General features: G+C 44.8%; 1 protein-coding gene across 1 annotated transcript in view; it reads left to right on the top strand.

Moving 5' to 3' along the window:
- The window catches only part of PLA1A (phospholipase A1 member A), a 172175-nt gene that overhangs the window by 67431 nt on the left and 80123 nt on the right, over nucleotides 1–24621 (top strand). Inside the window, exon 5 of the mRNA XM_078656363.1 lies at nucleotides 11111–11219. Coding sequence (XP_078512489.1) covers nucleotides 11111–11219 — 109 coding nt within the window. The remainder of the gene's footprint in view (nucleotides 1–11110; nucleotides 11220–24621) is intronic.

Consider the following 24621-nt stretch of genomic DNA (forward strand, 5'->3'; position numbering starts at 1 on the left):
GGGGGATTGCCGCCTGCACTGTGAAAACATGGAGCGGCTGCTTTGTGTTTTCACATGAGTGCGCTGCCTCCCGGGCAGCACGAGTTCGCGGCAGCCCGGGGGCAGCGCATACACTATAATGGGGCGCATTATCACTGTTTGAAAGGTGGGCCAGGGCACAAACAGTGATAATGTGTAATACGGCCCCTGGAGAACCCACAAGCATCCGCAACCAGAGGCCACAGGCCGACTCGAACCTCCTCCAAGCAAGTCTAGACAGTCTGGCCACTTCTGGTCACTGTTTCAATAAACAGTGGTCATGTAGCAACATGGCTGATGTCCGGTGGAGCTGCTCGACAGCTATAGAGGAGATTGGCCCTGGTTTCCCCCTCGACCATTAGCTACCCAGCCGGACATTGGACACAGTTCCTCCTCGTCTCCCTGCTACGGCTCCTTCCTCTCCTCCCTCCTACGAATTCTCGTAAAATTGTTTTTGTTTACTGTACCCTACTATGCTCTTGTAACTGATGTAACCTGTATCGCAACGATCCTTGGTCCACCAGCTGCCGGTACTGGGGGTCTGTGGCTCTGTGTGCCAGTCGAACCTCTGCAGATGTTCCAGGTGTTTGCCATCTCTTCACAGTTTGGTAGAATGGTAGAAACAGAGAGGGGTTGAGGGTGTAAACCGATGTGTTGGTGGAGACAGCCTGGGCGTGGGTACCTTGAGAAGGAGAGCACGAGTGTGTTGTTATCGTTACCTAAGAAATATGTATTAAGTATGAATATTGTGCACACCAGCGCCCCCTGCTGCTTGGCATAGGGACGAGGGAGGGGTCTGCTGTCCTGTGTCCCTGATTCTGAGGTGGCCCAGCTCCACTCCTGGTAGAAACCCCCACTGACATGAGGCCACTCCAAAGCAGGTTCCTCTTGACATACAAACTCTTCACTGCTGGAGCTGATGATGGTTGTGGTCCTGTGTGAAGGAAAGCGGTGTGACCGTGACCCGCCTTCACATGGCGTTGATCAAACGTTACCTGTCGTTTTTTTAAATCTTACCTTCGCCTCCGGTGCAGGACTCCCGCGTCGTGCCTCCTGCTCTCTGCAAACAGGAAGCAGAAGCAGGCAGCCTCCTCTCTTCCCCTAAGCCAATTACAACACAGCAATGGCAGCGTTGTGATTGGCTAGGACGCTGTCCTTACAGGCTTCTATGGGGAGGCCGTTTTCTCCATGCAGGCTGCCCAGCAAAAAACAGCGAGGCCGTACGGACCAGGAACTGTGCAAGCGGTCATATCGCTTCCTCTCTAACATCGAGGCACAAATAAACGAGACACTTGGGCAAACCCCGCTAATGGGACGGGGATCACCGGATAAGGAGTTTGGGCTGGACTCGGACACAGTGTCCGCCTCCAACACCCAATCACTGGAGGCTAAAGGAGTTTTATAGGATACGAAAGGAAAATTTTTTAAGAGCGGTACCCCTTGTTTAGTGGCAAGGGAAATAGGGTGCTGAACCAGAGAAACAGAAGGTATCCCAAGACCACAATTTGGAACAACAATATAATTAGCAATATAACACATATACTTTAGAAAAGGTCAGGATTTTTATTAAAAATACATATTAAAATGAAACAACATAGAATATTACAATGAATGTAATTAATATCTTGACAATACACAAAAAATATTATTATTTAAAAAAACAACCTCATACAACAGAAAATTATGACCCGCATAATAAAATGACAGAAAGGAAGAATGACTTAAAATTTGTCACTACAGTGTGTACATCCCAAATATCATTTGGAAACAAAACTTGTAATCACTTTCTTTCAATTGGTGTTTTACAAGAGTGTTCTTCGTACAGGGATTATACAAAGTTGTGCGTCGACGCGTTTCGATGGATTAGTTACTTTTCACCATCTTTTTCAAGACCATTTCATATATCTGTCACAGTAGGGATATTCTTTTCCCAAACTGAGAAGTTGTATCTTAATTGGAGAGGGACCGCTTTAAAATCACTGCTTCCTATTCATCCCTGTATAGGATACAACTGCCAGGGCCCTCCTCTGACAATCAAATAGGATGGAATTACACCTTGACCGGATACAGTCACCGACAACTCATCGGGAAGAATTAGGGATAACGAGCTAAGCAGCCTGAAGCTTCAAATAAAAGCACTTGAGAAGGTCGAACCCTGCCCATGCGCCCCTATCAGGGACACCTTAAGAAGCTCTCTCCCTGAGACACTAGGGGGCAGATTTACAAGCCCCTTGCACCACTTTTGCGTCATTTTTCCCAAGTTAAAAATTAGCAAATGTGGCGCAAGGGCCTTGTAAATCTGCCCCTAGGAGCATTAGTGGGCGCAGTCAAGGCAGCGCAACAAGAATCGAGTCACAGTTCAAGGAAATAAACTCTTACAGGGGTGACGTCCTCAGCTCAACCAACCCTGGTATTGGTCAGATGGAATCAAAGCCTCCGCCCCGGAAGTTGCGACGCAATCACTTGATGCTACGGACCAATTAAACTGCAGGCAGGCAGCTTCCACCTCAACCGAACACCAGGGGGAGCCCAAGAGGAGAAGGATTCAGTCAGTCAAAGAAGCAACAACCAATGAGCCAGAGGACATAAGTGTCCACCACTCCTCCCCTCCCTTGTTCCCTCCTCCCCCCTTTTAGTTCTCCCAGTATATTTTTCTCTTATTTATATATAGGTTTAAAGTTAATTCCTATATTGTCTTCTTATTTTACTTAATAATTTTATTCTTCAATAGGATGGATGTTGTCAATTTTATTGATGATTGTTTCTTTTGTTCTTTTAATAAATCAAACTTTAAAAAAAAAGTAAGAGTGCACCACGAGGACGCCCTTATTTTATGGCCCCGACCACCCACAGCATCGAGCCTATCCAGGAAGGCAAAAGCAACACTAAAGAAACAATCAAAGAAACAATTTATACTAAAAGGAACCGCGATAATGCATATGCCACCTAAGGTTACCACAGCAGAGGTGGATTCTGATGCAACAAAACTCTTCCCAATTTATGCTCAACCGACTAAACTAAAACATCAGCCTCCAACGTCCAGCGGCACAGTTGCCAATGCTGGGTAGCCTACCTCTCCCCCGCACATGGAAGCCAAGGCGAAGCCCCGGTGCCTGACTGTCTGACGGCCCCTTTTGCAGTGACCCGAGTTGCGGCCCACTCCAGCCGGACCATGGACACCACTCAAGCCCGCAACACCCATTGGGCTCACAGGGCTTCAGTACTCCCCCCGTGGTGTGTGTTAGTCCAGGCTGAGACAGATTTGCGGGCTGGCAACCCTCTAATTGCAGCCGCACTCGAGTACTTCACAGGTCTTTAAAAGAGCGAGACTTTGTTGTTTTTCACCCCTTCTTAGAGCCACTCTGCCTATGGCTGGAAGAACCAGCCCCCCCCCTCCGAAAATCTTTGAGCCCCCCCCCCCCCCAAAATTTGGTTCTAGTTGCCCGCCTGGTCCCACTTACAGAGCACTCTGGGGGCACAGCAGGAGGACCGTGGGCCCCTCCCACAACACAGGAAGGAAAGAAGATTAGTCCAATCGGACCCTCTAGGAACACGAAGAGAAGTCCTAGATCAAGGCACTATGGGGCATATTATCAAGAACGGCATTAAAATTATCGCTGGTTTAGCGGCAGAAAACTGCCGCTAAAGCGGCGATAAGGGGCTTGATAATATGCAATCCAATAGAAGCCCAGGTTAACACCAGAACCTGGGCTTCTATGGGAATTCACAAGGGCATATTATCAAGCCCATTATCGCCGCTTTATCGGCAGTTTCCTGCCGCTAAACCGGCAATAATTGTTAACGCCGTTCTTGATAATATGCCCCACAGTTTGACTAGGAGAGTTCAGAAACATCAATAATCCAGTCTCAGGGGCACAGCAGGTGTCCTTCTAAGGGCCAGCTCAGTCCAACCCAATGCTTTCAATGGGGGAAAGTAGTGCCGTTACTCATTTAAATATGGTGAGTGGGCGGGGCTTAGGGCAAGACATGTCAATACTTATTGACTTCGACAGTACTTACAGCACAGCCCAAAACACCTGAGAAATTTCTTTCAATAGACAAAACAGGTTTGTTTACTGATGACACAAGGAAAGCCAAAAGCGGCGACGATATTTTAACATTTCCTTGCTTTGTAATATGTGCAACATCAATACTGTTAATTGCTGCTGCTTGGCACATTTCTATATATCCTCGAGTGACACAGAAAGAAACAAGCAGACGTGCACACACAACGTATTCCACACATTTCCTTTAATATGACTTCCAAGAGTATCTCTATTCTTTCCCCCTTTCTCTCACACTAAAACAATCACAGGCAAGCAGACAAACATAAGCAGGCAGTTAACAAAAGAATCAGGTGGGGTTAAAGCCATTTGAACCTGGTTACCTCCCACAGCTTTCTTAATTACGCTGTCACAGGACTTTCCGATGTCTGTGTTTGCAACCCAGCATGAGGTGAACACCCGGACGGTCAGGGCCGGACTGGCCGTAGTGGACACTGGGCGTTTCCCTGGTGGGCCGGCAGGTTGGGGGCCGGTCTTCGGCCCCCTGGGTGGCTGTTTTTGTTACTGGGGTCGGCAATATCGGCCCCCTGTAACAAAATCGGCCGAACCCGGCACTCCCAAACTGCTCAGCTGCCCCCCCTCACACCAGTCTTCCTGGCCAGATGGGGGCGCACGTGCCAGGAAGCGTCCTCAACTTGTTTTAAGAACATTGCTCTTCGGGCGGTGGCGAGATGTGCCAAGTTCGTCAAAATACTCAGGCAGAAGCTGTACCCACCCACTGTGCCTTGCGACCCTCACGGGTGAGTAGCATGCTTACAATTCCCTGATTGATTGATTGATTGATTGGGTGACCACAGACAAGGGCAGGAAGGAGTGCCCATGAGAAAACCAGGGGGGCATAGGTGCTCAAGGCTCCTCGGTTAGCTCTGGACACCACTCAGCAGGTCAGGGTACGCCTTCCGCCTGACTCCGGCACTTGGAGGCTGGCTCAATAATCTCACCCCTCAATTGTTCTGCAATGCCCTGATTACTCACTTTATTTACACACCGGCTCATTGCACGAACCTGATAGCCTGGCTGATGAGAATTATGAATCCGAAACCGGTCCCAGGATGCTTGTTTCCGGTCCAGGGAAGACATGGCTTGGCAGTTCGGGCTGGACTGTTCCCATGAGGCACAGGGTCAGACTGATTTGCATATGGCCATGTCTGAACTGGGGTGGCTGAGTGAGCTAAAGAATGGTGATGGATTAAACCCAGATCAGTTGACTGGGGTGAGTGTTTGATTTTCTCAAACGCTCCGTCCTCCATCCTCTTTTGTATCGCTTTGTTCGCCCTAAGTGTGGCAGGGTATGCTCAGACGTGAGTCCCTTGCTCACTTGGCCACTGGATTCAAGATAGCCTGGCTGATGAGGATTATGAATCCGAAACCGGTCCCAGGATGCTTGTTTCCGGTCCAGGGAAGACATGGCTTGGCAGTTCGGGCTGGACTGTTCCCATGAGGCACAGGGTCAGACTGATTTGCATATGGCCATGTCTGAACTGGGGTGGCTGAGTGGGCTAAAGAATGGTGATGGATTAAACCCAGATCAGTTGACTGGGGGTGAGTGTTTGATTGGCTCAAACGCTCCGTCCATCATCCCCTTTTGTATCGCTTTGTTCGCCTTAAGTGTGGCAGGGTATGCTCAGACGCGAGTCCCTTGCTCACTTGGCCACTGGATTCAAGATAGCCTGGCTGATGAGGATTATGAATCCGAAACCGGTCCCAGGATGCTTGTTTCCGGTCCAGGGAAGACATGGCTTGGCAGTTCGGGCTGGACTGTTCACATGAGGCACAGGGTCAGACTGATTTGCATATGGCCATGTCTGAACTGGGGTGGCTGAGTGAGCTAAAGAATGGTGATGGATTAAACCCAGATCAGTTGACTGGGGGTGAGTGCTTGCAATGTTCAACACTCCGTCCATCATCCCCTTTGGTTTTGCTTTGTTTGCCCTAAGTTGGCAGGGTATGCCCAGACGTGGCTCCCTTGCTCACTTTACCACAGGATTCAAGCAAGCCTGGCTGAAGACGGCTGATTAGCCAGAAACCGGTCCCAGGATGCTTGTTTCTGGTCCAGGGAAGGCATGGTTTGGCAGTTCGGGCTGGACAGTTCCCATGAGGCACAGGGTCAGACTGATTTGCATATGGCCATGTCTGAACTAGGGTGGTGAAGAGAGCTAAAGAATTATGATGGATTAAACCCAGATCTGTGACTGGGGGTGAGAGTCTGAAAAGTTTCTGGGCTCCGGTCTTCTCATTAAACTTTTACCAAAAGAGAGAGAGAGGAGGAACAGGGGTTATACGTGAGAAGGAGGAGTGAGAGAGACAGGGAAAGAGAGAGGCAGAGGAGAGGAAGGGAATGAGGGGACAGTGTTGACACACACACTACCTAGCCAGGTTAGGACGGAGTCATCTGAGACCCTGAGTGCCCCCCCCCCCTTAGAAATGGGTAATAACCGCATAATCTGTAATTGAAGATTTTTTCTGCTGGTAATTCCTAATTCTTACCAGATTTATAGCAAGCTCAGTTTGTGTCAAAAACCAATAGGGTCTCATCCTTACCACAAACTTTGTAAATCCGGCAGGGCCATTAACTAGCGTTAGTGGCCCTGCAAGAATTAACAAGGATCGCCCAATGATAACTCCCTTAAACTAAAACACTACTGCCACTGAAGGACAAGGCGCACACTCTTTCTGTTCAGCTGATGCATTTGTGCACTTGTGCACTTGTTTCTGTTGTGTTACACAGAAGTTGTGCACCAGTGGCAAAGTGAGCCCCCCCCTCCTGCAGAGAGACCGACCATAGGACAGATGCCTGGCCTACCAGTAGCGTCTTCCTCCAATGGGACCCCCCTCTAGTGGAGAGACTGACCACAGCACAATGATGCTTGACTCGATAGAATGCGACATATCCTCTACTTTATCCTTTGCTCTGCTCTCCCAAATTTCCATTCTGAGACTGTGGAATGTAAATACCAACATACACATTCTTGTAAAACTGTCTCCCACTTGTGAGCTGCTTCACAATATGAAAACACACACGTTTTAGTGCATCTTCACCATCCAATGGGAAGGCTGCATAGACTTATGCATTTCTCAGAGAAGAAATGGCTTCTGAGGGAAGAAATTCATACCTGGGTGCTCTGCAGAACAAACCTTATGCTGAGACTAACTCCACACATGAGCAGATGGTAAGGTTTCATTCAACCTTCTGAAGCCTTCTGTCTTTATCCTAAACACCCTATGGCAGAGGATCAGACACTTATGACTTCTGTGGGCCCCACTTAATCATTCATTTCATTCATTTATCATCTTTATTTCGGCAGCATGTGCCATAAAATGTACAGATAACATGCAATGTAAAACAGTAATTATTAAGATATGTACAGGCATAAAAACATAAGACACAATATGCAAATATAGACATTCTCAAACTATCTAACTCGGGGTTTTTCGTTGTGACAATTTTATTTTATAAGTCCCCATTTAAAAAATATCTCCTCTTGTGCCAAACAGACCCCAGATATTTAGCTAAAGCAAAGACAATATGACCAGAGAGATCAGTCTTTAAAACCATATAAGCTTGCATGCAGCGAGAGAAGCCCAAGTTTTTGCACAATGGGACAATCCATTTTCTCCGCGCCTGGACATACGCTTTACAAAAAAACAATATGTGCAAATCAGTTTCTTGGTCTGATTTGCAGCCGGGGCAAAAAGACGGGGATGAATCGGCCCATTTACTGGTAAGGGCACGTAACGGTAAACTACCATACCTCCATTGGAGGTACAGTTTCCTAATTGATGTTGGAGCTATAATGTCTAGTGTGGTTTCAAACCTATAGCTGTCCTTAATTATTAAAAAAGATGACGTTAAGGTGCCGTGAGAAGTTCCTTGAATATGGCTAGCCAGTTTGGTTGCCTGGTACTGGATGATAAGCTGCCTCCGTGTAATCCCGGGACAAAATCCCAGCGGGTCAGACCATAGGGTGGGAATCCCCAGTTTGATTAATTCTTTTTTAATAAAATTTAACCAGGGGATTTTCCCACTGTGCCATCACGGGAACCCCCACTGTGCCATCACTGGAACCTGGGGACCCTCACTGAGCCATTTATGGAACCTGGGGACCCCACTGAGCCATTACTGGAACCTGGGGACCCCCACTGAGCCATTACTGGAACCTGGGGACCCCCACTGAGCCCCTTCTGGAACCTGGGGACCCCCACTGGGCCATTACTGGAACCTGGGGACCCCCACTGAGCCCCTTCTGGAATCTGGGGACCCCCACTGAGCCCCTTCTGGAACCTGGGGACCCCCACTGAGCCATTACTGGAACCTGGGGACCCCCACTGAGCCCCTTCTGGAACCTGGGGACCCCCACTGGGCCATTACTGGAACCTGGGGACCCCCACTGAGCCCCTTCTGGAATCTGGGGACCCCCACTGAGCCCCTTCTGGAACCTGGGGACCCCCACCGAGCCACTAATGGAACCTGGGGACCCCCACCGAGCCACTACGGAAACCTGGGGACCCCCACTGAGCCACCACTGGAACCTGGGGACCCCCACTGAGCCACCACTGGAACCTGGGGACCCCCACTGAGCCACCACTGGAACCTGGGGACCCCCACTGAGCCACTACTTGAAGCTGTAGCCCGGTTTAAGCAATTTGCATCATGTGAACCTCAAAACAATACACAAAAATACAGATACAAGCATTCATCAAACAACTACACAAATTATTAAATATATTAAAGATATATATTATATCAAATATATAGTTTGTTTTGCAGTTACTTATTTGTCTGGGGGTTCACTGATAGAATATCAATGCTAAAAACATTGATGTTAAAAATAGTGGGAAAAAATATAGAATGCAAAAATATTGACTCCCTATACTTAAACAGATAAGTACAAAAAATGGAATCAAAAATATCAAAGTTAAAAAGATAGATGTAAAAAATCGATTTAAAGTATTAATAAAATAAAATAATGTATATTAAATATATATAATAATATTATCTTTAACAAAATTGATTACGTTTAATATACATTTTAACTAAATATAAAAAATAAACTTAATTTAATAAAATAAACACACAAACATAATAATTTATACATATATTTACTTTACAATCATTTATTAACTATTATCTTCAGTTTTTCAACTTTTAAATGATGTAAAAATAAAATATACACTAATTTAAAATAAAAATAAAAACATTCTAGAATTAATTAAAACATTAAACTATTAAAAGGAACTAAAAGATACATTTCGCAATACAATAAATACAACAGTAGGGAAACTGCGGGATAGCGAAATAATTACATTTACTATTCAAACTCAAGTGAGTGGAACAGTAGGAAAAGTGTTGGATAGCGGGGACGTAAAAATTACTATACTCACTCCAAAGAGTGCAACAGTAGGGAAAGTGTTGGATAGTGGAGGGGTAAAATGTACTATTCCTACTCCAATAAGTGCAAAAGTAGGGCAAATTTTGGATAGTGTAAGAATTAAATTTACTCTTCCAACTCCAGTGAGTGCAACAGTAAGGAAAGTGCTGGATAGCGGAGAGGTAAAAATTACTATTCCCACTCTAGTCATTGCAACAGTAGGGAAAGTACTGGATACCGTAGGGGTAAAAATCACTATTCCCACTACAAAGAGTGCAACAGTAGGAAAAGTGCTGGATACCGTAGGGGTAAAAATCACTATTCCCACTAAAAAGAGTGCAACAGTAGGAAAAGTGTTGGATAGCTGAGGGGTAAAAATTACTATTCCCACTCCAGTGAGTGCAACAGTAGGGAAAGTGCTAGATAGCGGAGGAGTACAAATTACTATTCCCACTCCAGTGAGTGCAACAGTAGGGAAAGTGCTGGATAGCGGAGGGATAAAAATTACTATTTCCACTCCAGGGAGTGCAACAGTAGGGAAAGTTTTGGATAGTAGAGAAACAAAAATTACTAATAAAATTGAAACAATGGGAAAAAAATTATAATTTAAAAAATAAACAATATTTAAAAAATATACGAATAAATCTATTAAACACAAAAAGAACACATAATATAATGTTAATTACATATAACAAAAAGCTTTGAGAACCCTTTGTTTAATTTGTTAGAACATTCTGCCCTCTAGTGGCAGAATGTTCTAATAGCCTTATAGACCTTCGTAGCAGGACTATACCGGCTATTAAAGTCCCGCTGTTTCGTTAAAGTCCCGAACCGAGCGGGCCTTTAATATCCGGTATAGCCCGCTACGGCGGGCTATAAGGCTATATTAAAAAATCGATATTTGAACTATACTTTTGCAAACAATATTAAACACTTTGATATTTTTAAAATCGATATTACTTACCTAAAATCAATATTCTTGACCATTAGAAATTGTCTGTCGATATTCCTCGCCCACAATATTTTTGACACGATATTAGTGCAATTCAATATTTTTTACTCGATATTCTATCTCTGCACTGTTTGGGGGTTGTGCAATGTTTTTCTAAGCATTTTTATGTATGTTGTGCGTTCAACTATCTTAAAATTGATGCAGTTGTTTATGTTCTGGATGTATACTTTAATGGTTGTAATCGCATAAAATCATCATAATAATATTAAATATTATATTTAATTCATAAATATTTTTAAAAATCAACATTTCCATTTTGACAGGATGTTTGGGGCTTTTCTAAATTCACTTGAGGCCACCCATTGTCCATGCTATATTCTCTTTACTGCGTTTTCACTGCTTCCACAAATCATTCTGAGGGCACCAAGATCATTTTTAGCCTCCTAACGTTTTTCAATTTTCAATGTTACATTATGCTTCTTTATTCATATACACTTTATTGATTTGTTCATATTATTTATTTCTGTAAAGCAGTCATGGAGCAATTGAGTAGACTTCGGGGGACCCTAGGGGCCCCGGACCCTAGGTTACGAACCACAGCCCTAGGATTCTTCTTCCATCGTATCATGGCTAAGACATATGTATTTGATGCAATCCTCCACTGTTGTAAATGTCATTTCATAAATGTTTTCATCTTCAATTTCCAGGCTTTGGGTGCCTCCGAGAGCTCAATCCATATCATCGGTGTCAGCCTCGGCGCTCATGTCGGTGGGCTGGTGGGGCATTTCTTTGGTGGCAAGCTGGGAAGGATTACAGGTATGTAGCATGTGAGAATTTGTACATGTTGTATGTAAACCGATGAGTTAACCAAGTCTGGACATCCTTGTAGCATACCAGCACATCTCTTTCAGTTGGACAGTAAAGCGTGCTCCAAAATCTTACTTCTTTGGAGTTCTGTAGGGAATGGAAATGACATTGGAACAATCTCCTGAGGTCTTTACTTATCCAACTTACCAGGTGTTTTAATTTATCATTCTCAAAACTAACCACATTTCTATAGGCCCTTCCACCTGATGAACCTGTGCCATTATTGTCAAGATACAGAACCTGTTAGCATAGATTTTAAATCCTGCAGGGACACTGCACCAACCTCCTCTGATAGTCCTCTGACAGCATTTGTCAAGGTTGGTTGAGCAGATAAAAACATTATATTTGAATTAAAGTATTCTGTGCTAGTTACTTCCACAAGCCATGGCCTCAGCTTCTCAATCTTTCTAATGCAAATGACCAGGGTTTCCATTGTGAGAGTGAAAGCCTCAGTAATTAACGCCATTACTAAATCACAAACATTCGTAATTTAAAGTAATTCAAGGTTTCAGATGTATGTCTCAATCAGTAACTCTCACAATGGGGTGTCAAATGTGACTTGCACTGGAGGCCCGTTCCTAAACCAATGTTCATTCAACTTTGAACTTCCACTGCATCATGTTTAAGGCATCAAGGGAGAATAGCAGAGAATCTAATCTCTCTCTATGAGCCTGGCGTAGTGTCGTGTGAGTTACCTATGATGGAACCCCTGTGGCTCCTGATGGACTCCGTAGAACTGTGACGTAAGCATTAGAACGTAGTGAAGTGGACGCAGGTCTAGAATGCTGAGTTTGCAGATACACGCAGAAGAATAAAGGCGTTTTATACTAAGCTCGGCGTGTGGGGTAGCCATTGGTGAGTACCCAGGCCGGGGAGGACACTACACCAGTACAGTCTTTACCAACATCTAATACACTGAAGTTTGGGGCTGTTTAGGATGTGAAGGCACACACTATTTAAGGTGTGTATTACTGTCTCTGCACATACTCCAGCCCACCCAGACACATAGGCCAGCACCACCTTTCTGAAACTAACAATCTTTCATTACGAGACCCAAGAGTTGGATGCCGTAATATCTCGTGAGCAGTCCTCAGATATGGATAAACATGTTTTGTGGCATCATCGATCATAACCCCTCCACTTGTGACTAGAGTCACCATAAAAGAAAACAAAATGAGGCTATCAAAATATTACAAAGTAGTGTTCTTGGTTACATCTACATCCTTCATAAAACCATCATGAGGACATAACTCCATTATCAGCCAATACTCATGTTCTCTATTCAGGCCATATTTCACTGGTTCCAATGCTGCAATCCACCATTTGTATTTTATGTATATGGATTTCATATATCACTGTATATATCTATATACATATGTATGTATGTGTGTGTGTGTGTGTGTGTATATATATATATATATATATATATATATATATATTATTTTTTTATTGATTGAGAGATACTAATGTTATCAATGACGTCATTTAGCATGTCATGATGTAATATGTGAGGTCACTAACAATGCATAGCAGGGGCACAAGTTATAGTTGGCTCAGTAAACTATAACTTGAGAATCTCAGTTGATGTTTTTAAACATTTGCTTTTATCCTAGTTCAACAACTAACTGTGGCATCACTTTAACCTTTGCTCTTTACAATGAATCACTGGGTTTTGTGTAATGTAAGATAAAATATTATTACCATACTGAACTATGTCACTTTAGCCTTTGTGTTTTTTTCTGGGCAGTTCTGCTTATTTTAATCATGTTCACCCAATACCCCCACTGCAACAAACCCCAGCTTTGGGCACCGGGGCCATGGCTGCTGGCCTCTGGCCTGGCCCTGTGCCCATCCACTGCACCCCCTGGGAGGCCAATCCTCTGATAGCCGTCAGCCAAATGCTGCCGTAGCTGACCAACCCCTCAATATTCTGTAGCAGGGGGGTTGCCTGCAGGAACTGGATTCCCGCCAGGTCCCACACCCAACCCCACTGTGGGTTTCTTTTTTTCCATTTTTATTGTATCATGGTACTCCCGCGGTGCAAGCTTCACCCCCCTTAGTACCACAGTACAATTTTAGCTTTCCTAAGGAAGCTTGCACAATGCTAGGGTACTGCAGGAATGAAGCTTGAAGAGCAGCTCCTGCGGGTTAATGGCATACTTCACGGTAGGGTTGTGGTGGCTCCCACAGGCGTCCTCCAATACCTGCCACAAACATTTCTTTATTTAATCTAACCTCTGAAGAGAGGGGTCCCTCTGAATCAACTCACCCCATTGGTACCTGGGGTTCAGGGTGTCCCTATAGTATTTTCAGGCCGTGTTTCTGTGCTTAAGAGCATTGTATGAAATTGCCTTTTGAGATATTCTCACTTTTTAGGTCGAAGTCTGCCAAACAGCGCAGCTGTCTGGTTTGCTAACAACATCTTGGGTCATTCGGGCTCTGGGAATTCATTCCACCCATTGCTTACCATTGAAGTTGTGGTTTGTAGTTCATATTTGTTTGCTTTCTATTTGCTGGCTATTTTTGTTTTGGGCTGTCCAGCTTGAGTTCATCTGTCCCATGGAGCATAGCCTATTTACTGTATTTTTCCTCAGTGCTTGCTTTCTCAAAAAAAGCATTTAGGATTTAAATGTGTTATTAGTTTTATAGAAAAGAAACGAAACACAATAGCCCACCTACATCCATCAGCCGGTGGTATTCGCGGTAGATCATATCAGTTGCGTATTCTGCTATAACAGGAGAGAGCATGAAATATAAAGAGACAATAGAAAAAGTCAGGGTTGAGAGGGGAGGTGTGGGGGGCTGTGCCTGGTGTAAAGACTGCTGTTATGAGTGTTAATGTTTTAGCGATTCGACGAGTGTGCTTCGGGTGTCAAACGCAGTATCTGTAAATAATGAGGGCATGACAACTCTGGGAAACTCATTGTACAGGTACTGTATGCAGGTTTGCCACATCTTGTAGAATTGGGGTAGTTGTTCTCTGGCAGTCGCGGTTAGCTTCTCCATCCCCAGTATTTTCCATATTTTATGTATTCAGTCCGGGTGAGTGGGCACTGTGTCCGTACCCCATCTGGTGAGAAGGATCTAATGGCTCTACCTCTGTGAGACCGCAATGGGTATGCGAGGTGGTTGGGGAGAACCAGGAGCAAATATCTGGGGAATTTGGGTGAGTCTGCCTCAAATATAGAGGGTCATTAGGATGATGGTCGGAAAATAACTTGACCGCCATGGTAGCGGGAAAACACCGCCCGCTAGGACCATGGCATAACCGCCGGTCCCATTAGTATGCTCTGCAGTCGAAATCCGACTGCGGTGGTCGGATCGCGGCATTTAACATTGCGGTTGTTGCTGCTGCCAGCAGTACCACTGCGATGTCCAAAGAAGCATGTTGTGCATATCCCTGCACTGATTGGCAGGCACTCCACAGTGACTGCCACCTGGTACAGGGAAATGAAGGGGGGGTACCATGGGTACCCCCCCTAGTGCACCCAAACACCCCCCCAACACATTTGGGCCCGCAATGGGCCTCCAGAGACAATCTCCACAGTGCGTTCCATGGCGGTCCCAACGCCGCGGAAAGGCTGGCTACAGCCGGCATCATAATCATGCCGGCGGAGCCTGGCCCTGCACTGTGGTAAATAAATAAATAATACCTCTATTTTTGGATGAATAAATGAATAACAGATAGCTCAATAAATAAGAGTCAAGATTCGAGGTAGTAGGAGTTTTGCAGGTTTAATACAGCATAAGGGCAGGAACAGGACAACCTGCATAGGAATAGGATGGCAGGGCCCAGCAGCTGCTGGAGCTGGATCTGGGATGAGCGCGCTCACATTTAATAACAATACACGATCATATATACTAAAACAGTTGCATTACAATACATACGATAGGCGGAGCAGTGGGTGTGGTCAATAGCAGTCGCGAAAGATAAGGGTGAAAGTGGGTGTAACAGAGGCGTATACATAGACATGTGATGCAAACGTAGCAGAATATGTCATGAATGGGGCGGAAACCATGGAGGGGGCTACCTGAGGAGCCGGGACCTCTAACCTGATGGTGCGCGCAAACTGGCAATGACGTATTACTAGGAGAAGCTGGGGGCTTCGAACTCTGTGCTAGGAGCAGAGACTGAAGTCTGGAGAGTCAGGGCGACATGTACCTAAGCAGTATCTAGTATCTGATGTTTAGGGAACATGTTGATATGAACTAAGAGTCAGGAGGGGAGAGGCTAACGGACTCTAAGACTGGAGCATGCATTATTCTATATGTAGTGCGTGATGAAGAATATTAAATGACCATTAAATGCAGTATTTCTCTTACATGGAGACGTAAAGGCTAGACAATGACGGAAACTATTGATGCGATTCAGTAGCTTTAGGAATGCAGAGAAGGAGGACTGAACTGATAACTGGAATCATAACATACTCTTGGCAGACTCAGAGGCAGAGCCAGGCTGAGCCGGGCACTGCGAGGCAGGAAGTAAGTGAAGGGTTGAGGATACAGGTGGGGGCTGCATCGCTCCTCAGCGAGGCTTCAGGAGACAGGAGCTGAATCTGGTGTCCAGGCCCTTCTGAGGCCTAGAAACGGGGACTTTACAATGGAATAACGTGCACACTGAGAAACGTGGCAACGTAACTTTACATAGGCCTGATATTCGTAGTATTCACGAGAACTGGAAACTGACATACTAGAGATGGACACAACTGTAATTGCGTCATTAATCGAACATAGGGAATACATATGCATATTTAATCATGCACACATAACATATGATGGATGACACGTAGGGACACAGAACACGGCAAAATTTACTTTTCCACATTCCCTCCTTGTCACTACGTTTCCATCAGGAAACATCAATATTCATGATACCATCTATCATTTCATACAGTATCATTTGCTCGTCTCGAATTATCCTGGAACGGGATCTAGAACGGGGCTTGGGACTAGGAATACATGATGTAGCACAAATACCGCAAATCGCAGGGCCACATTGTATACAGAGGCAGCAGCTGAATGTGATCGCTACTGCAATACCTAGAAAGGACAAGACTTTCCATCCCCAGGCGGAAATTATATTCCAGAACCAACCGGACCATGTCCAGGTGCCTGGATCTTGGTGTAACAGATGGGCAATTTTATGGAGTCTGGTTATAGCTGAATAAACAGACGGCGCGTTATTTGGAATGAAAATGCAGCAACTAGATCCGATGACTCTACAGGCCCCGCCCCTATCGGCCAGTATGACGTCAAGGACGAGACGATTCTGTAAAACGACAAATCTCATAGCAGATTGTTCTTCGGTTAAGTTACCTAGAGCAGAGGCAGTCTCATTGACTACAGCTTCAAGGGTTCTGGTTAACCTACGGATTAGCTTACTATTCTGGATAGGTCCTATAAAGAAAAAGAAACCTCTGTTGAAATCTGTATACTGTTCTAGGGCAGTTTCAGTATAATCGACAATGGGGGACTCCCTTCTATGTCTAATGTGTACTAGATGTGTATTTCTATGATAATCAGATGGGGCTAGGAAAACTGGTGGCAGTAGGAAGGCAATGTAACAGGTTCCCTCCCAATCGAGGGGCAGACGGATATATGCAGTTTGACCACAAATAAAATAAGAATGGCGTGAAGCTTTGAAAATAGATTTCCCACTGTCACTATACTTGACAATAGTAGTACAATCGCTATGTCCTACATGTACGGAACCATTATTTCTAACACATAATTCGCCTTTGACTGGTAGTACTGAAATAGCAGGTAAGTCTGGAGTAGTATCAGACTGAACATTCAGGACCATGAAATTTGAAGAATAATTACCTAAATTGTACACTTCATTTTCTAGATCTAACCCTGTTCTGTGGGGAAGACCTTGCTTGTCTGGAAAACATGTACTGTTAAGAAAAGACATATCTGTTGAGGATGACGTTAACGTGGACCATGCTCCACACGAACCATTATGCGAAAATGGATAAGGAAAGAGTGGCAGAACTCCCTTCGGTGTCTGGAAAGGGGGGAGTCGACCACACACCCAACAATTTGTGGCATTGCTGGTCTGGTGTGAATAATGTAACATGCGGATGAAAGAATTATTTCGCATAGCGAGGCGGTAAGAGAGTTCATGAGGAGGCAGATCACTAAACGTGTGTTCTACTGTAGCATTAGCAGACTTATTTACATGAGAAACTGAAAAATACAGATAAAATGCATAACTGGTGCAGGAAATCATAATGCTGAGAAATAATATGAAACATAGAAAAACGATACATCGGATTGAGTTTTGACTAACTCTCTCACTATGGGGGTCTATTTTATACATGTCAGAAACAGTCTAACCGTTTCACCTAGGGGAGGACTTAGACAATCAAACTGGCTGACTTATTTTACTAGACCGGAGTTTCAACTTATACTCCTGTTGCGGAGTTTTCTCTAACGGGGAGGGTGCAGTATCATTGTTCTTTGCGGGACAGTCCTTGAGAATAGTACTTTGGCAATCCTTCAAATCCTGGGAAATGTTCTTTGAGACGGGTTTCAGTCCATAAAATTTCTTTACGTGCGAAAGGTGCACCCAGCCTTTGCGTCCCTCCAACTTCACGGCTGTACGGGTGGCGAGGAGGACCTGTCGGGGCTCCTTCCAGCGAGGCTCTAGCGGACTTGAGCGGTCAAAATTGCGAACCAGGACCATGGATCCTGGAACGATTTCATGCGGTGCCACCTCGGTATTGTCTGGAAACGCGGCGGCAACCTGTGAACGACAAGAGTTGAGGGCAGACATCAAGGAAGCTAGGTAATCGGTCAGCATATTACTTGAAACATCGGTAATACTTCGGGGTCTGGGTGTACCCCACATGTTAGGGGGGCGGCCGAATACGACCTCATACGGGGACAGGCCTGATCTGGAATGTGCGACCATGCGCATGTAGAACAGAGCAACTGGCAGAGCTACTAGCCAGTCTACACCTTTCTCTTGACAAACTTTTGCGATACGGATTTTCAAAGTCTGGTTATGTCTCTCTACGAGACCGGCTGCTTCAGGATGGCGTACACAATGGAACTTCCACTGGTACCCTAACAAAAGGGAAACATGTTTCATTAACTCTGAGGAGAATGGCTGGCCGTTATCAGAATATACGACCCTAGGGAGTCCATAACGGGGGAAGAACTCACGAACCAACTGCTTGGCAGTGGTCACGGCTGTGTAATCTGGAACTGGATATGCTTCTGTCCACCTGGACAAAGCGCATACAACTACAAGGACATACTTGAAACCTCGACATCGCTCCATCTGAATATAATCCATCTGGAGGACTTCAAAAGGGTGGTCAGGGGGCTGGAATCCACCTTGTTCCACCGGGACACTTTTACCTGGATTAAACTGGCAACATATCATACAGGTACGGACTTTCTGTTTGGCTGCGGCTCGTAAATGCTTGTTGAACCAAATGTTCTGGATACTGTCTAACATAGCTTTTTCTCCTAAATGTGCTGGACTATGTGCGGTATTGATAATGACTTGAACCATAGAGTCGGGGAGAAACCATGTGGCTTTTCCCTTCGTCACCCATCCCTGATCTGTCTGTACCCCTCCTTGTTCAGACCATTTCTTGATTTCATCGGGAGTAGCATGTAACTGGATATCTATGACATCTTGAGTAGGGTCTTTAACTGTCATACATGTAGTCGGATCTGGAGTGTGTGTCGGTGTCTTATTTACTGGAATGTCTGGTGTCTGAGCTGTAAGCTTGGCTGTGCGATCTGCTAGATCATTACCTTGGGAAATGGTGTCAGTAACCTTCGTATGTGCTTTGCATTTCATGATAGCAATGGATGTCGGTAAATGTATTGCATCTAACAGAGCTTGAATAAGGAGACCATGCTGAATCTTGGTTCCATGAGAAGTCATGAAACCTCTCTCCTGCCAGAGCACTCCAAAGTCGTGTACAACTCCAAATGCGTAACGTGAATCGGTGTAAATATTAACTTTCAAGTTCTTGGCGTGTATGCAGGCTTGAGTCAGAGCAACTAGCTCTGCTGCTTGAGCGGACAGGGTGTCAATACGGTATGTCTCAATAACTTCAGTGTCAGTAGTCACTGCGTACGCGGCTACTAGTTCTCCTGTACTTGTTCTCATACATGAACCATCCACATAAAGTGTCAGGTCTGGATCTGGAAATGGAATATCTGTCAAATCTTGTCTTGGCTTTGTCATGATGTTAACTATTTCCACACAGTCGTGGGTGGCAGAATTCGAAGTAACTGATGGTAACAGTGTAGCAGGATTTAAAATATTGCAGCGTCTGATTTCTATGTGTGGCTGAAACAGTGTCAATTCATAACCTGTTAAACGTGCAATTGTCAAGTGCTGAGTTTGTGTTCGGTTTAAAAGAACTTCCACGGAGTGTGGAACCTGTACCGTCAGGGAGTGTCCTAATACTATGGAATCACTTTGTCTGATAGCTAGTGCTGTGGCTGCAACTGACTTGAGGCACGCAGGCAGAGCCTGGGCTACAGGATCTAATGTGCTCGAAAAATAAGCACAGGGCTTGTATTGTCCTGCTTGATCTTGTGTGAGAACAGATAATGCTGTACCTTCGCGTTCAGTGACGAAAAGTGTAAAAGGCTTACTGTAGTTTGGTGTAGCTAGAACTGGAGCTTGACATAGGGCTTTCTTTAACTCATTGAAACTGAGTGTATGTTCAGATGTCCAAGGGAGAACAGTCGATACGGCTGCCTCCTGTGTCGTTAACTGTATCAGTGGCTTGGCTAGAAATGCATACTGAGGAATCCATTGTCTGCAATAAGAAGTAAGGCCAATAAAAGCACGTACCTCCTTCTGGGTCTTGGGCTGAGGAAGACTCGCTATTAATTGAATACGGTCAGGTGTCAACTGCCTACCCCTCTTGGACAGTAAGTGTCCTAAGTAGACCACTTGCTGGACACAGAATTGAAGCTTCGAAGGAGACACCTTGTGTCCCATCTCGGCTAGGAAATACAAGACTGTAAGGGATGCTCGCTCGCAAGCACGTTCAGAACGGGCTGTGATCAGTAGATCATCGACATACTGGAGCAGGGCAGTGTCAGTTGGCATGTGAATGTTGTCTAGTTGTCTCTTAAGTGCTTGACTGTAAATACTAGGACTTTCTGTGAAACCTTGAGGAGCTCGTGTGAACATATAGCTCCTTCCACTTAAACAAAATCCGAAAAGAAACTGGCTGTCTGGATGAATGGGAACACTGAAAAACGCGTTCTTGAGGTCAATTACAGTAAAGAACGTGGCTTCGGAATTGATGGCTGTCAATAGGGAAGAGATGTCTGGGACAACTGGGTACTGAGGAATAATACATTTATTAAGCTCTCGTAGGTCAATCACTAATCGATATACTGGGGGTGCATTTGGATCAGTACGTTTCATGACTGGAATGATCGGAGAATTGCATACATTGGAGTCAGTTTCTACAACCACTCCTTGAGCCATGAGCTCGTCAATAATTTTGGATAAGGCTGCTACAGCCTCAGGTGGCAATCTGTACTGTCTGATTCGTGGTAACACTACACCTGGCTTGAGAGTCACACGATGGGGTGTGATTTGCATATAACCAACATCAGTTGGACCTTGCGCCCATAAATGCTGCGGAACATTAGACAATCTGGGATCAAAATCTCGTAATACATAGTGACCCTTGAAGTCACGTAGGAACAATCGTATTCCCTCTGGGGAACAGCATATAACTGCACCTAATTCTTTCAGTGTCTTAATGCCTAACAGATTTTCTGGACATGACTTAGTAAGTAACAGATCAGTAGTGCGGGACAATGGACCTACTTCTAGAGTAACTGGCTTTGATATTTCATTTACGACAGGTTTTCCTGAAAATCCAAGGGAAACATTTCTTGAGCCTGAGAGCGGAGCCCCTGGAACTTCGGCGTGGCTAATTGTGGTCCTACTTGCCCCTGTATCAATCAAAAACTTTCTGTCTTTCCCTAATACTTGACTGTGAACATAGGGACCTTCTTGATCTACAGGTATCTCGATGAGAGGCAAGCCTACCTCCCTCTCTAGGCTGTTTCATGAATATGGCTGATACTCTGGATACTCGGACTGTGCATACTGGTACATCTGCTGTGTAACATGCTGTGTTGCAGCGATAGGCTGCGGAGCTGTAACTGTCTGTGGTGCATTCTGTGGCTGAGGAATCTGTGAAACTTGTTCTTGTCTAGGCGGACGTGGTCTTTCTTTAGTCTTACCAGTAGCTATGTTGTGTTTCAGAACTGCACACTCGTTTATAAAATGACCTGGCTGTTTACAATAATTGCAGTTCCCTTTAACGGGAGCTGCAGGATGACTGGCTTGATTCGGACCCCTCTTCTGACTGTCTTGAGGAACGGATTGTGCAACTAGTACTTTCATTTTTGTGTCTTTCATACGCTTTCTCTCGTGTTCTTGTTCTTCCCTGATTCTATTCTGGTGGTATTGGAGCATCTGTAACATCTGGGACGGGGTATTAGCTTGCCAGGTACTTTCGACTTTCAAAACTCGATTTTTAATTTGTGGGCTTGAATTCTCGACTAATTTAGTAACAAAAAGATGAGGGTATGACTCACTACTTGTCTTGAGGCCACTGTTTATGGTAAAACATTTCTCAAATCTGGAATAATAATCACTAATATCTTCATCTTGTTTCTGTTTACAGGCTGAGATTGCATCCCAGTCTTCCTTTCTCGTTGTTAACAATCTAGGTAAAACTTGAATCAATAATTCAGGTAATTCTTTACATTTTGCTCCAAGACCGGTACCTGGTACTCGTGCCTTATCTTCAGCTTCTAGAACTGCCCAATCGATCTTTTTCTCCCCCACCTCCCATTCTTTTTCCTTGAGCTTTTCATACACCCCTGCGGGCAACAGAACCTTTAACATTTTAATTATATCTGGATACGTGTATTCTCCCATACGGAGCATGTCTTTTAATTCTCGATGGAACCCTGCTGGATCTTTATCATGACAGGGGATTAATTTTTTCATCTCTAGGAGTTCCATCTTTGTAATCGGAGTGTAAACAAACACTCGTTCTAGTTCGCCACCCGTTCCTCTAACTGGGTGGACTTCTCGTAACGGATTCTGTCTGTCCATGTAAAATGGTTTACTTTCTGGGGGTGAGACATGAACAAAATACGAGTTCAAAAACGTTCTATATTTGTGACGCTGTTCTAGAATGACACTAATTAAATCGGTACCTAAACCTTTCCATTTATACTGGAGTAACTCATTCAGGACATCGTGTAACGGACCTGGATCAGAATGTTGACCCTCATACAATGTAATGAGGTGCTGGATCATATACATACCCGCCAGTCGTTGCTCGGCTGGGGGCATTTTCAGAAACATTTGTGCCACTATTTCGTCTGGAAAAGTGGTAGAATCAGTAATCCATCGGACTGCTGATCGGACCAGTTCTTGTTCATGCATAGTACTTAACTCACTATAACCGATTCGTGATTTCAGAATGTGATCGGTAGCTTGAAATACTTGTTCTAGAGAACCTTGTTCTGGTGCTGGATGATGAAAAATAGACTTGTGTTCTAGGCGTAAATGGCGATCTGGAAATCTAGATTTTCCTACATACGCTATTCTGTCGGGATTCTCGTCCTCTACCTCTTCAGTATCAGAGTTACTTTCTTTCTTGCTTACTTGTGCTGCTTTACGTTGTTAGTGTATCCTTATTATTTCTTTACGAATCTTCTTATACATACTCTCTATAGCACCGATAGTCTTGTGCTTACCCTCGGCTATATTATCACTCCACTTTGTCAGAGTTCTCATTTCGGCTTGATCTTTGGTCGGATAATCTTGTTCTCGTATTAGACAATTAATCAAAAACTTTAATAGCATGAGCTGGACTTCAGCTTTTCTTTGGCACATGACATCACTAATACTTTCTGGATCATTCCCTGTACGGATGAAACGATATATTCTGTCTAGATCTTCTTTCATATCTGGTAGGGTGACTAGATACTCGGTCACCTTTCTTACGCGTAATGAATATAAAACCATACTATCCTCGCCTGGGACTGGATCATAGCCACATTCGTTAAGGGCTTTTCTTATTTCTGCAACAGACTGATACCTGGGCGTACGCTGTGACGCTTGTGCATGTAATTCGGCTGACGTTAAACGCTTATGTGGCGGCGGGGTTTGAGGAGTACCCCCTCCTGCGGCCCCTAAACTAGAATCGTCGACTGATCCTCTTCGTACTAGTGTGGCAGGAAATTGAAATGCGGGCTGAACTGGTATGGCGGGCTGGACCGGGGGGACCGTAACAGGTACTGCAAGGGGTACCCCGGTGTCTGGAGGAACGGGAAGTGCCTGATTTACAGGGACTGGCGGAGCGCGAACAGGATTTGCATATTCTGGAACTGTGTCGTCCAAATAGGACGAAATAAAAATATCAGCTGCGGTCGGTTTGTGACGTAGCTTGGTCGGAACTAATGGTGGCGGGAAATTACTGGATGCCTCTGGGGTCGCTTTTGGCAGGCCCTCGGCAAGAAGAGGATACATACCCTTAATAAGAGCATGCCTCTGTCTGTCTGACTGTTCGGTTTTAACTCGTTCACCAATCTCGATTAATTCCCTTTCTTGGGCTCGTTCCAAGGATTCTCTACTTAATTCTGACTTTCTGATTTCTTTTTCGGTTCTTTTATGAGCTTCTTTGCGCCATAACTCGATGGCATCTTTCTGTGACTGTCTGGCTTTCTTTTTCCATAATGCTTCTTCTACTCGCATGATGCACTCGGCATCCCATGTACCCGATACGGGCCATCTATACTTTTCTTCTAACTGTTTGGTATACTCTACCCATAAATCTAGATATAATATGGCACTTATGCCATGCTTCTGATACATAAAATGACCTGGACTGTCCCTAGGCGGAACTGGAACTGCTGCTTCCAGCAGACCCTTTCTAGTTTTTAACTGACGTAACTTAGAAAACAAGGGCATGACTGGACTGTAATCTAGACACAATACAATACACAATGAACACGATACTTATTCCCCATTCATACCACGACATTAAAATACATGAAGAACATTTAAAATAACAGTTCGAACAGAATACTACCTGGAATACGGAACACAGAATACATGAATTTTCTCAGGAACAGAACTGACTGGAACAGAAGCTAGATGCACTGCTGAAACAGTACGAAACTTACCGGTCTCATACAGAGACACGTCAGGACCCGCATCCACCGAAGTGGACACTTCGTTTGTGGGTCTGTGTACCACCAACCCACGGACCAGAGTCAATCAGATTGACCCTGTCTAGATACTACCCCAGTAACGGTACTCACC

Source organism: Lissotriton helveticus, chromosome 8 (assembly GCF_964261635.1).
Source record: "Lissotriton helveticus chromosome 8, aLisHel1.1, whole genome shotgun sequence".
Taxonomy (NCBI): Eukaryota; Metazoa; Chordata; class Amphibia; order Caudata; family Salamandridae; genus Lissotriton; species Lissotriton helveticus.